General features: G+C 43.2%; 1 protein-coding gene across 15 annotated transcripts in view; it reads right to left on the minus strand.

Moving 5' to 3' along the window:
* The window catches only part of SLC39A11 (solute carrier family 39 member 11), a 519734-nt gene that overhangs the window by 375047 nt on the left and 131269 nt on the right, over nucleotides 1-13418 (minus strand). For all 15 annotated transcript variants that reach the window (XM_037808766.1, XM_037808762.1, XM_037808753.1 and 12 more), the window contains one exon: nucleotides 1454-1612. In XM_037808766.1, the coding sequence (XP_037664694.1) occupies nucleotides 1454-1612 (159 nt within the window). The remainder of the gene's footprint in view (nucleotides 1-1453; nucleotides 1613-13418) is intronic.

The following is a 13418-nucleotide window of genomic DNA, read 5'->3' on the forward strand; positions in this document are numbered from 1 at the left end:
CCACAGGAGGACTTCTGGAAGCTATGACCATGCAGGAAAATTCAACAGAAAGGAAGCCACGTGTCCAGGGGCAGAAACAGACACTCAGCTACTCAAGCTTTGGATTCAAAAAAATAAAAAATAAAAAAAGGACACACAGCCCCCTCCATCCAACCATCCCATCTAGCCACTGGGTCCAGAGCACACTCCCATAGAAAGAGCAATCACTCCCTGAATCTCTGTCAGTGTCCCAGGCTGGGGCAGCCCACACCAAGGGTCTGGGCCCGGCTCTCATTAGCTCCAGGGCCAGATGTCCTTCCTTCTCTTTCTCCTTTCAGGAGTTTAAGGAAAGAAGACAGGTAGACAGGAAAGAAACATCACCCTTCCTGGGGTACATGTACCATTGACTCCACTGAGCCTGACCGAATCCTATAACTCCACTGATCCAACAGAAGAAGTGGTCTTTGGCCCCTGCTCCCCCCACCAGTAGATCCTTCCTGTGCCTTCCCCCTCCCTGGGTGAGCAGCGAACTCAAGCACCAGCTTCTGCCCACCTCTGGGAATAGCTGGTACCCAGCATCTGGGACAGGTGTACGTGCTTGCCCTGGGTTCTTGTTGCCATTGCCCCACTCCTCGGCGGAGAGCGGCACATGCAGACAATGGGATTTCAGCCAGCGGTGTTCGTTCCATCACATGGCTGGCTCGGTGCTCTCAGCACAGTGTTCACAGCCAAGCTTCCGGCTGCTTTCCCACTCTGCTCCTCTGGAAGCAAGTACATGCTCATACTCTAAACCCAACCCACCAGTCCTCTTACGGCAAAGGGCCTAAAATTTCTGGCTCTGCCCGGTTGCAATGCTTTTTTTTCTTCTCCTTCTTTTTTTTTACTTTGCAGCCCCTCAGCATCTTTTGGTTCAGTTTTTACTAGTCTCATAGAATGATGAAATTGGAAGGCAGTTATCCTCAAATTATAAAAAGAAAAACTGGAGCTAAGAGACAAACAACCAGGAAATGGCAGAACCAAGCCCCAACCCAGGGCCCGGATGCTGTATGTGTACCATCACCCTGGTTGAGGAGAGGCCCGGCTATGGGCAGGTGTGTTGTCACGTCCCTGATTACATCTTAAGCTCATCGAAGGCCACGTCCGTAATTACAGTGTCCGGTTTCTCCCAGTTCTAGGCCCACACAGCACAATGTCAGCTATACCCCATATTTATAATGACATTCAGAACCCAAACTTACCAAAATGTAAATAAGGGCATGAACCCTCATAGTAACAAGAGATTATTTTCTTTAAGGAAGAAATCACAATTTGAGTCCTTTCAAATAAAAGCCCTCAAATGGCTTGAAATACATTAAGCCCTCACTGGCTACTTAGGAAAGACATTCACGAGAATACCAAGTTGAAACGGAAATATGTCTGCGGCACAGAGCGAGAAATGGCCTGACACGACAGTCCCCAGTAAGGTGACACTTACCAGGTGAGGCATCAGGAGGTCAGCCACGTAGACGAAAGCAGCCCCAAGGGTGAAGCCGACAGCCACGGGAAAGAAGGCAAAGGCTCCAAAGCCCCCCGAGGACACGGCCATCTCAACTGCCGGGGCCAGAAGAGACCAATAGGAAGCTGCTAGCATGACCTGCAAAACCACAAGGAGAACATGAGATGGAATTTTACTCGGCCATAGAAGGCCCCAACATGGATGAACCCTGAAGATATTATGCTGAGTGAAAGAAGCCAGGCACAAAAGACCACATATTATATGGTTCCTCTTACATGAAATACCCAGAGCAGACCAACTCATAGGGACAGGGGGCAGGTGAGCCATTACCAGAGGCTGGGAGTGGGGTAGACGGAATGGAAACTGCACGCTTAATGGATACTGGGTTTCCTTTTAGGTACTAGACTGTGGTGATGGTTGCACAACATCATGAATGGACTAAATGTCACTGGATTTTTCACTTTAAAAAGTTTTATGTAACGTGCATTTTATGTAATGTGGTGAATTTTATGTAATGTGTATTTTACAACAATTAAAAAAATACAAGGAACAACAAACCATTAAACCAACCACAGGCACCCTTCCAAACAGGTGCCCTAGCTGTTCTCAGTGGCCCATACTAACCCCTACAATTTCACATGGTTTAAGCACCACCCCAAACCAAAAAGTCACCCCCAGAATTCCTGGAACTAATGTTCTAAGAACTCAATTTCGGGATAGAATGGAGGTGACCATTTGTGAAGTATTCTGTCATCTAGCCTCTAGCTCAGTGATTCTCCACTGAGGGGAGGTTTTGCCCCCCAGGGGACATTTGGCAACGCCTGGAGGAGGCCCTTTTGGTTGTCACACTGGAGACTACTGGCATATAGTGTGCTACTGGCTCCTACTGTGGGTAGAGGCCAGGAATACTGCTAAACATCCTACAATGCACAGGACAGCCCCCCACAACAAAGGACTATCTGACCCAATATGTCAATAATGTCAATAATGCTGCTATTGAGAAAGGCTATTCTAATTAAACACTTCCAAGACATGCTGCTTATCATTTGATGAGCTCCATTGCGTTATAAGTCCACTCTAATTGTACAAAATTCTGCCTTATGTTGAGGAACTCTGTTCCCTTCCATTTATACCTATTAGCTCTAGTTCTGCTCTCCAGAGCACCAGAGAATATGTCTTCCCTCTGTTATATGTGACAGCCCTTGAAATACTGAAAGATACCAGTAAGCCAATGTCATATTGGTCTGGTCAATTTTCTTCTCCAAAAAGAAGGGAACTAATATTTATTGATCACCTACTATTTCCAGGGATCAAGCTAGGTACTTAAAATTTGATATCTTATTATACCATCACAACAACCCTGTGAAGCAGATGTTATTTTCTATTTCTATTTGTAGATAAAGAAATTGAATTTAGAAGTAATGAGGTAATTCATTTGAGGTTACAAGCTAATAAAAGGCAGATCCAGAAAAAGGGCCAAGGAGGGCCATAATCACCTCAATGAGGGAGAAAACAAAAGGGAGAAGAGAAAAATGAAGCCAGACTCAAATCTCAGCCAGGTCAATAAAAGGATAAAAGGCTCTCCCATGTTTACTGAATTAAACACCCATCTTGTTCAGTCTGTGGTTGTTTGCTCTTATGGATCTGTGAATTCTTGGCTAGAATGTTCCCACTTCCCATCGAAACCACATGACAGTCATCACGGACATGTAAAATGTTGAATGGGTTTCTAAAAATTACTCAATTATGCCTTGCTTTAAAAATACAGCTGCATCATCTGTATCATTCCCTTTCTGGCAACATCATGCACATACAGACACTTGCTCTGAGCCAGCTTCTCCCAGCTAAAGTCTTAGTGCCACCCATGGAAAACTGCGTCTGCCTTGGAAATTCCCGGACAGAATGAACATGTCTTATCCAGAGGGGATGGGAGCCGAGGTTGACTAGCTCAGATCCATGAGCCGACAGTAGGAAAAGACCATCACAGGAAGCCTGAGGGCTTCTCCTCCCTGCCACAGCCTAACCCATGCCTCCCTAGCATTAGAATTCAACAGCCCTTGACAGCTGCCACTCATGGTGTGCTGCCCAGAGGGACGCGGAACAAGACATGGACCTGCCCAGGCCCTCAACCCAGCAGGCTCCTCTCCCCTTGCACATTTCTCTCAGGACCTCTCACCTAGCTTCACCTTCAACAACTCTAAACCCACATGTTCCAGATAAGGCTACACATCTCATCCCCTCAAACTGTCCCCATGCCCCAATCAAGGACAAAGTGACCATCATGTGCTTGCCAGCATTGCACCTCATCACCTTTTCAGCACCAAGTCCAACCTCTTCTCTCAAAACTCCCTTCCACCCCTCTGCCTCACTGGTTACCAACCTTTCTTCCAGCCCTACACATGAGAAACACACGATGCTCTAGTGAACAGTGGTTCCCTCCAGCAGTGGGTCAAGGTGGGGCCCAAGAGCTCTGCCTCTCGAGAGTGGGCCTGTCAGATGATTCAGGGGGACCCCTCCTTGAGAATCGCCCCTCTTTATCCTTCCAGTCAAATCCAGGACCCGATTGGATTCCCTTTATTCCTTTCTCTTGCCAGCCTCCCTGCCTCCCACATAAACTAGAAAATGACCAAAGAACAATCTGGAAATGGAATTGGGTTGCCTATCTGAAATGCCAGTAGGACCTGAGAAAAGTTACTTAAAGGTCCTGGGTGGAAGATAAAATGATGCCAGCTCCACCCCACCCCAGATATCCTTGTCCTAATTCCTGAAATCTGTGAATATGTTACTTTACATGGCAAAAGGGACTTCTAGATTAAGGACCTTGAGAAGGGAGCATTGTCCTCAATTACCTGGGGCCAATTTAATCCCAAGGGTTGTTATAAGAGGGAGTCAGAGGATCAGAGGTAGAACTGTGATGACAGAAGCAGAGATCACAGCATAGGAAGAGATGTGAAGATGTCGACTACTGGCTGGAAGATGGAGGAAGAAGCCACGAGCCAAGGAATGAGGGTGGTCCCTAGACTCTGGAAAAGACAAGCATACAGATTCTCCACCTAGAGTCTCCAGCAGGAACACAGCCCTGCTGACACCTTGATTTTAGCCCAGTAAAATCATTTCTGGCTTCTGACCTCAAGAACCACAAGATAACAAATTTGCATTGTCTTAAGCCACTATGTTTGTTGTGATTTATTCCAACAGTAATAGGAAACTACACTGCATATAAAGCATACGTTACTTTTTTAATACTCCCCCAACATAGCTGGCTTGTCTGAAATTCTCAACACTAGCAAAGCTCCTTTAAACATTGGGCATTTTTTATCCCGGTGCCCTGACATATGAACTAGCTGATAAAAGAAGTAGGAAGTAGTGGATCTGATTAACCCTTAATGGTTCTTGCGAAGCAGGGCTGGATGCGATGAGCCAGAGAGGATGAGGTGCCGGGCACTGGGCCCAACATGTCAGGGCACCGGCTCCAAAGGCAAGTCCATGCCAGCCAGTCCCTTTATGATCCCAGATGGTAGATGCCCCAAGTCTTCCTGCAGCTGTGACTGTGCCTACAAGGCAAACAACTGGGCTAGCAGCACCAGCCCTAAAAACACAGGATGCAAGCGTGGGGAATAAGAGCTGACAACTGATCCCCTCTTCTCCCCTGCATTTGTCCACAAAAGGAATGTTCCAACCCAGTTCTGGCAGGAAATAGGTGTTAAATCAGTGTTATTTTCCCTGGGAGCTTCTTCTTTCTCTCTCCCTGCACCTGCCTTCATTCCAACATGCAGGCTCTCTACTTCCTCCCCATCACACTCTATGCCACTCTTCTAGGGTGGCCCTTCTCCACCATGCTGGATCCATTATCTGTGTCTGTGTTCCCCCTGGAAATTGTACAAACCCCGGATGTGCTTTAAGCATCTTTGCAACTTGGCACCACCTATCAGAGGGTCCTGGGCAGAGCAGGTGCTCAATATCTGTTGCCTAAAAGAGTTCTCTGTTATCCTTGCTAATGAAAGGGAGCATGGAGGTGGATAAATCAGAAATGGCGTATAATCAGGAAGTGATTCAATGCTCATTTTTCAGTCTATCTCTTAAATTTTTAAAGTCATTTTTGCTTCCAAATTAAGTACTGTATAGGCTCATACTCAAATGCCTTCACGCCTTTGACCAACACTGGCCAAATAATTGTTTAAAATAATGGAATTTTTCTTAGATGGTGGAAAGAAGCTGATATAGAATTTTCAAAGTTCATAGATAATCAGAGAGAGGCTACTGATAGAATTACAGACTCCTTTAGAGATGAAAAGGACTTTAGGAGGCTACCTAGTCCAAATGCTTCATTTGACAGATGGAAACTGAGATGCAAAGAGATTCAGTGGCTTTCCCAAAGGTCCAGAACAAGCTGATACCATCCAAAGTTTACCATACCATCCCCAAAGCATGTTAGTACCAACCTTTACTGCTACCCTGAGCTAGAGCCTTTTAAGAAATTCTACGAGCTACAAAGAAAAGATGAAGTTTAAGCTGCTGCCTCGCCTAATGTCATCAGGCAAAACAACCCAGAACACAGCCTGGGATAAATCAGCTTTAGCAATAACTGAATGTAATCAATCCTATAGACATTCCCCACTATTGCGATATAAGCTACACTGAGAAAATGCAGCATTAGCAAATATTTGGCAACTGATAAGCAGTTGTAATAATCCTGCTAAACACTTGCCTATGGAAGGTAAACCAGACCTTACAAACCTAAACCCATTAATAGTGCCCTGACTGCCTCAGAGATGCAAAAACAGGCAATTATGTAACTCACAAAATAACCCCCTCCTAACAGCATAGCTACAGCTGGGAATTTCAAAATAACACATACATACATTATACTTTCAGTCTACAGCTGAATTAAAGGTGCACTTTCCCCTCCTGTAAAACTACGCTTTCAAATAAGAACAGTCTAATTGCAATGCTTTTCCTGGATGAGGTCCTGAAACAGAAAAAGGATACAGGTAGGAAAATCGGTGAAATCCAAATGAAGTCTAGAGTTTAGTTAATAGCAATGCACCGGTGTTAATTTCTTACCTTGACGAAGAACCATGGCTCTGCAAGATGTTTACAATAGGGGAAGCTGGGCAAAGGGTAAATGGAAACTCCTTGTACTATCTTTGCAATATTTCTATATTGCAAAATTATGAGTTCATTAAAAATTAGTAAAAATAATAATAACTTACCAAAGTCTGAGAAAAGATTAAGGGAAATCATTCCAGTCAAGGAGCATAAACTGAGCAAGCAAAGAATTGAAGCCAAGGGTGCCCACCGCTTCCCTTGTGGGGTCAGCAAAGTGACTGCCCTGAGGCTCCACTGTGGGGTAGTGAGAATAGACTAAGTTCCTTTGTTTAAACCCACAGCCTCCTCTCTGTGGTTCAGAGAGGTTCAGTAACTCACCCAAGGTCGCCCAGCAGGAAGTGACAGAGCAGGGATTTGAAATTCAGGTATGATTCCAAAGCCATGCACTTGATCATGAAGCTACATTCCATCACTTGTATTTTTTTTTTATTAAATTCAGTTTTATTGAAATACATTCACACACCATACAATCATCCATGATATACAATCCACTGTCCACAGTATGATAACATAGTTATGCGTTCATCACCACAATCTATCTCTGAACATTTTCCTTACATCAGAAAGAACCAGAACAAGAATAAAAAATGAAAGTGAAAAAAAGAACACCCAAATCATCCCCCCATCCCACCCCATTGGTCCTTTAGTTTTTATCCCCATTCCTCCACTCATCCATACACTAGATAAAGGGGGTGTGATCCACAAGGTCTTCACAATCACACTGTCACCCCTTGTAATCTACATTATTATATAATTGTCTTCAGGAGTCCAGACTGCTGGGTTGGAGTTTGGTAGTTTCAGCTATTTACTTCTAGCTATTCCAATACATTAAAGCCTAAGAGGTGTTATCTATATAGTGCATAAGAATGTCCACCAGAGTGACCTCTCAACTCCATTTGGAATCTCTCAGCCACTGAAACTATTTCGTCTCATTTTGCATCCCCCTTTTGGTCAAGAAGATACTCTCAGTCCCACGATACCGGGTCCACATTCATCCCCGGGAGTCATACTCTGCGTTGCCAGGGAGATTTACACCCCTGGGAGTCGGGTCCCACGTAGGGGGGAGGGCAGCGAGTTCACCTGTCAAGATGGCTCAGTTAGAGAGAGAGAGGGCCACATCTGAGCAACAAAGAGGTACTCAGGGGGAGACTCCTAGGCACCATTACATACACCTTTAGACTCTCCTTTGTGGTAATGAGCTTCATAAGGGCAAGTCCCATGCTCGAGGGCTCAGCACATCAAACCGCCAGTCCCAATGTTTGTGACAACATCAACACCAGTCCAGGTGAGGATGTCCAACACATCTGCACCTTCCCCCAGATCCTCGGGGCTGGGGAGGGGGAGGCTGTAAATATATTTTTTATTATCTGCCCAAATTACTCCAGGATGCATCACTTGTATTTCTGAAAGTCTTTAAAAATAAAGTTCACAATGTCACCTAGTAAGTACATCTATTCAGAGAATAATTTCCCTCTAAATATAATTCTCATAAGTTTACTATGCCAATGTGCAATTCCTAGTCCATTTTGGTACACTGCAAAATAGAAATTGTAGGATGACAAACACATCCTGCCCTCCCCCACATTCCCACCACAACAAAAGTAAAGGAATAAGAAGGATCTAAATGTACAAAGACAAAAAGAAAGGGAGAGGTGGCCCTGACGAAGATGGCAGAATGGGACGCTTCAGGGCTCCATTCTCCCACAGAAGCTTTGAACAACCAGCAAGAAATGGTAGAAACATCTCTCTTGAAGCTCCAAAAAACAACTCAAGGACTGCAGCATCAGGTTGAGCGCCAACTCAAGTAAAAGGCCACTTAAAAGCGATAGGACCCTGAGGCCCTCTGGCTAGTACCTCCCCTGCCCCTCACTGGCTTGGTGCAGAGCTGGCCCACACTCCCAGTGCTGATCCTATACTCCCAGTGCTGATCCCTGGCTCTAGTGCTGATCCCATATGCCCAGTGCTGATCCCTGGTCCCAGTGCTGACCCACACTCCCAGTGCTGAGCCCTGGTCCCAGTTCCAGCGGGAGCAGAGTAACCCTCGTGCACAAAGTAGGAACATGGATGTCTTGCCCAATCTGCCCGGTGGCAGCCTGAAGGACCCACTGTCCCAGAACTTGCCCTGCAGATAGAAGGCAGCTCACAAGGAACGCTGTAGGAGAGTAGTCAAGTGGCTGCCTAGGGCAGGGGACTGTGGCCTGCAGGACATAGAAGACAGTGCAGTGACAGGGGGAAACTGTTTCCTAGGGCAGAGGAAAATTCCTAGGGCCACACATGCATGCCCAAGAAAAAAGACTGTGCAGAAAGGACAAGGAGGCTCCTATGCTTTAGGGCTCACACCTTGAGACCAGAAAGTTGAAAGTGAGTGGAGGAGACATTTAATATCAGCAGGTATTTGCAAGCTCTCTCTCTCATGTTGTCCGAGAGTAAAATCTCCCATTTCCCTTCTGTAATTCAGCAAATCCAGCAAAGCACATGCTCTCAAAACCCAGCAAAGCACATGATAAGATCCTTTTCCTCAGATTACCACGCAAATGCCGCAGGGATCCATACGTTACAATGCTATTAATTTCCCTCTGGTGTCAGATGTACCAGCACAGAATAATAAAAAATCACCAGCTAAATTCCTGGCCCACAGCAGGCAATCCTTTTCATTTCTGCTTAAGTGCTCATTTTGGGAGAATTTCAGCTCTGGAAATATGAATGAATTTCTGAAAAGTTTCTTAAGGGATACATCAGAATATTTCATCATGGTGGGTGCAGTTAAGCATTTCTTTTATTACAGTAATGACAGCTTAAATAGTGAAAGAAAATCCTAGCCAAAAAATAAAACTTCAATCTTAATAAAAAAGGGAGAGGAAATTATTACACACAGATCATTCATAACGCACTAAATCTCAGTATCAATTATTCAGTGAACACCCCTCTAAAAAAAGGTGCACTGAGGTCTATGCAAGACGGGAACACAGCATTCAAAGGACCAGAACCCAACTCAGAGCCTGCTGTATAACAGGCCCTGCCCCTTCAGGGTTTCTTGAAGCAAATGCACAAGGACTTTAAACTCAAGAATGTTACTCTATAATTAAGGAATGGGCACAAACTTGTAATCCACATTAATCAAGACAATAATCACCCAGAAAGTACAGAAGTCAAGTAATGTCTCTAAGTTCTTTCCCCAAATCAGTTATAAAGTTAATTTTTAAAAGTCAGTCTACTGACTGGTGACTATTTCATGACCAACATTGTGCTAGGCCCTCAGGGCCTGTGGGCTGAAGAAGGAGAGAATACAGATCTGGGTCCTGCCTCCAAGGAGCTGGCAGTGTGCCTAGTAAGAGAGACCACAGAATAGATGTGAAATGATAAAGAAGGCATCTGAAATCATAAATGAAAGTAAGCCTGCAGTCATTCCAAGAAAGGGGATAGCAATGTTGTGAAAAAGTTGGACATCCAAAAAAAAGAAAAAAAAAAAAAAAGTGGGGAGGGGCCCTTGAAAGTTGGTTGGACAGGGTTTGAAAAAGAAAAGGAAGAGAAGGTGCTTTCTATCTGGGACGAGCAGTGTGAGCAGACTGGGAGGCAAACATGTCGAAAGTTTATTATGTGGGCACTGCAAGGTGATCAGCCTGACTGCAGAAAAATAAAAAAGGTGTGTAATGGGGTGCAATGAGATGCTGGGTATAATTAAGAAGCCAGACAGAATGGCTTGGACTTCAAGCAAAGGACCAGTTGTCCCCAACTCTAATTGTGCACAAGAATCACCTGAGGTTTTCAAAATACAGATGCCAGAGTCCGTTCACAACCTACCGAAAAAAAAAAAGGATTGCCCAGAACAGAGGCATGGGTGCAGTGTTTTAAAGTTCCACAGAAGCTCAGCGAGAACAGAGCAGGTCTGCACTGGCAGCCACCAAATGGTCATCATTTGGATAAAGGCAGTAATTTTGAAAGGTTAACTTGACATCAGAATGCAGTATGGATTGAAGGTGACAAAGGTTGGAAGTCAACAGTTGCTGGGCTATTGGCATAATCCAGGAGACCTGGAGCAGAGCGGAGGAAAGAATCTTTTTCCCAGCATGTGATCTTCCAGAAGGTCACCCATGTCCAGTCAATACAGTCATATGATCAGAAATCCACAATGAGTGACCACATGAATTCTGCATTGAATCAGCTTTCAAATTTGGCATGCCAATTATTAATCATGACTCAAGCATGAATCAAATTCACATCGAGACTATATCTGTACCTAATTTCCTTTTTGTCAACAAGCCTTAATAATATACCAGCTTCATCCTGTAATTTTACAGAATTAAACATGAATAGATCAAAATTATAATACATTAATTCAGCTTCAATTACAGCTACTAATTGATGCAGATCTGCTAGAACAACCTGAGTCCTCCCAGCTACACCTACCCAATTATAATGATGGGCAGGGGCTTGCTACAAGTTCATGTGTGCTCTACAAATTAGAAAAGACCATTTTTAAACAGGAAAGCAGGTTGCTTTGTTTTTTTATTTTTTTAAAAGAAGTTATAGATTTACAGGAAAATCATAAAGAAAATAGAGTTCCCATATACCCCTTACACACAGTTTTTCCTATTATTAGCACTTTGCATTAATGTGCTGCCTTTGTTACAATTGATGAAACAATGTTATCATAATTACACTACTTAGCATAGTCCATAGTTTACATTAGGGTTCACTGGTTGTATTGTAGAGTCCTATGGTTTATTTTCTTTTAATTTTTATTCTAATAACATGTATACAACATAAAATTTCCCCTTTTAACCCCATTCAAATTTATAATTCATAGGTACTAATTACATACAATGTAGTGTTACAGTGCCAGTTTGGATGTATTATGTCCCCCAAAACGCCATGTTTTTGAGGCAATCTTGCGGGGGCAGACGTATTAGAGTTGATTAGGAGCGATCTATTGATTGTTTCCATGGAGATGGGACTCAATCAATTGTGGGCAAGATCTTTGATTGGATAATTTTCATGGAGGTGTTACCCCAACCATTCAGGGTGGGTCTGAATTAAATAACTGGAGCTGAATTAAAAGAACTGAAAAACAGAAGGAACTCAGAGCACCTGTGAGTGACATTTTGGAGAGCAACTGAGAGAGACATTTTAGAGACGGCCATTGAAAGCAGATTTATGCTAGCCCAGAGTTTGCTCCACAGAAGCTAAGAGAGGACAAAATGCCCCAAGAGCAACATTTTGAAGAACGCACAGGAGCTGAGAGAGGAGCTCAACACAAACCGGGATCAGCAGATGCCAGCCATGTGCCTTCCCAGCTAACAGAGGTTTTCCAGACGCCATTGGCCTTCCTTCAGTGACGGTATACTTGTGTTGATTGATGCCTTAATTTGGACATTTTCATGGCCTTCAGACTGTAGCTTTGTAACCAAATAAACCCCCTTTATAAAAGCCAATCCATTTCTGGTGTTTTGCATAATGGCAGCATTAGCAAACCAGAACAGTTACCATCACCACCGTCCATTACCAAAACTTTTCCATCACCCCATACAGAAACTCTGTATCAATTATGCATTAACTCTTCATTCCCTACCCCCATCCCGGCCCCTGGTAACCTGTATTCTATTTTCAGACACTGTAAATTTCTTATTCTAATTATTTCTATCAGTGAGATATGTCCTATTCTATCTGGCTCATTTAACTCAGCATGATGTCTTCAAAGTTCATCCATGTTGTTGCATGCATTAGAACTTTATTCCTTTATACCGCTGAATAATATTCCAATGTATGTATATATCACATTTTGTTTATCCATTCATCTGTCGATGGACACTTGGGTTGCTTCCATCTTTTGGCAACTGCGAATAATGCCACTATGAACATCAGTGTGAAAGTATCTGTTCAAGTCCCTGCTTTCAATTCTTTGGGCTATATAACTAGAAGTGGGATTGCCACATATGGTAATTCTATACTAAACTTTCTGAGTAAATGCCAAAGTATTTTCCACAGTGGCTGCACTGGTTTACATTTCCACCAACAATGATCAAGTATTCCTATTTCTCCACAACCTTCTCCAACACTTGTTATTATCTGTCACTTTTTTTTTTTTTAAACTAGTAACCATTCTAACAGGTGTGAAATGATATCTCATTGTGGTTTTGATTTGCATTTCCCTAATGGCTAATGATATTGAGCATATCTTCATGGGTTTTTTTGGCCATCGGTATATCTTCTTTGGAGAAAAGTCTCTTCAAGTATTTGCCTATATTTTTAATTGGTTGTTTGTCTTTTTGTTGTTGAGTTGTAGGATTTCTTTATATATTCTGGATATTAAATCCTTACCAGATATGTGGTTTCCAAATATTTTCTCCCATTCTGTAAGTTGTCTTTTTACTTTCATGATGAAGTCTTTTGATGTACAAATGTTTTTTGCTTTTTTTTGTGTGTGACATTCCATTTATTTATTTTTTCTTTCATTGCTTGTGTTTTTGGTGGAAAATCTAAGAAACCATTCCCAACACAAGGTCCTAAAGATGCTTCCCTAAGATTTCTTCTAGGAGTTTTATAGTTTTAGTTCTTATATTCAGGTCTTTGATTCATTTTAAGCCAAGTTTTCGTACATGGTGTGGGGTAGGGAATCCCCCTTCATTCTTTTGCATATGGATGACCAGTTTACCCAGAACCATTGTCGAAGAGACTATAATTTCCTCCATTAAGTGAACTTGGGACCCTTGCCAAAAACCAATTGGCCACAGATGTGACGGTTTATTTCTAATCTCTCAACTCAATTCCATTGGTCTATATGTCTGTCCTTGCACAAGTACCACACTGTTTTGATTACTGTGGCTTTGTAATATGC

The sequence above is a fragment of the Choloepus didactylus genome, chromosome 18, assembly GCF_015220235.1.
Source record: "Choloepus didactylus isolate mChoDid1 chromosome 18, mChoDid1.pri, whole genome shotgun sequence".
NCBI classification, from domain to species: Eukaryota; Metazoa; Chordata; class Mammalia; order Pilosa; family Megalonychidae; genus Choloepus; species Choloepus didactylus.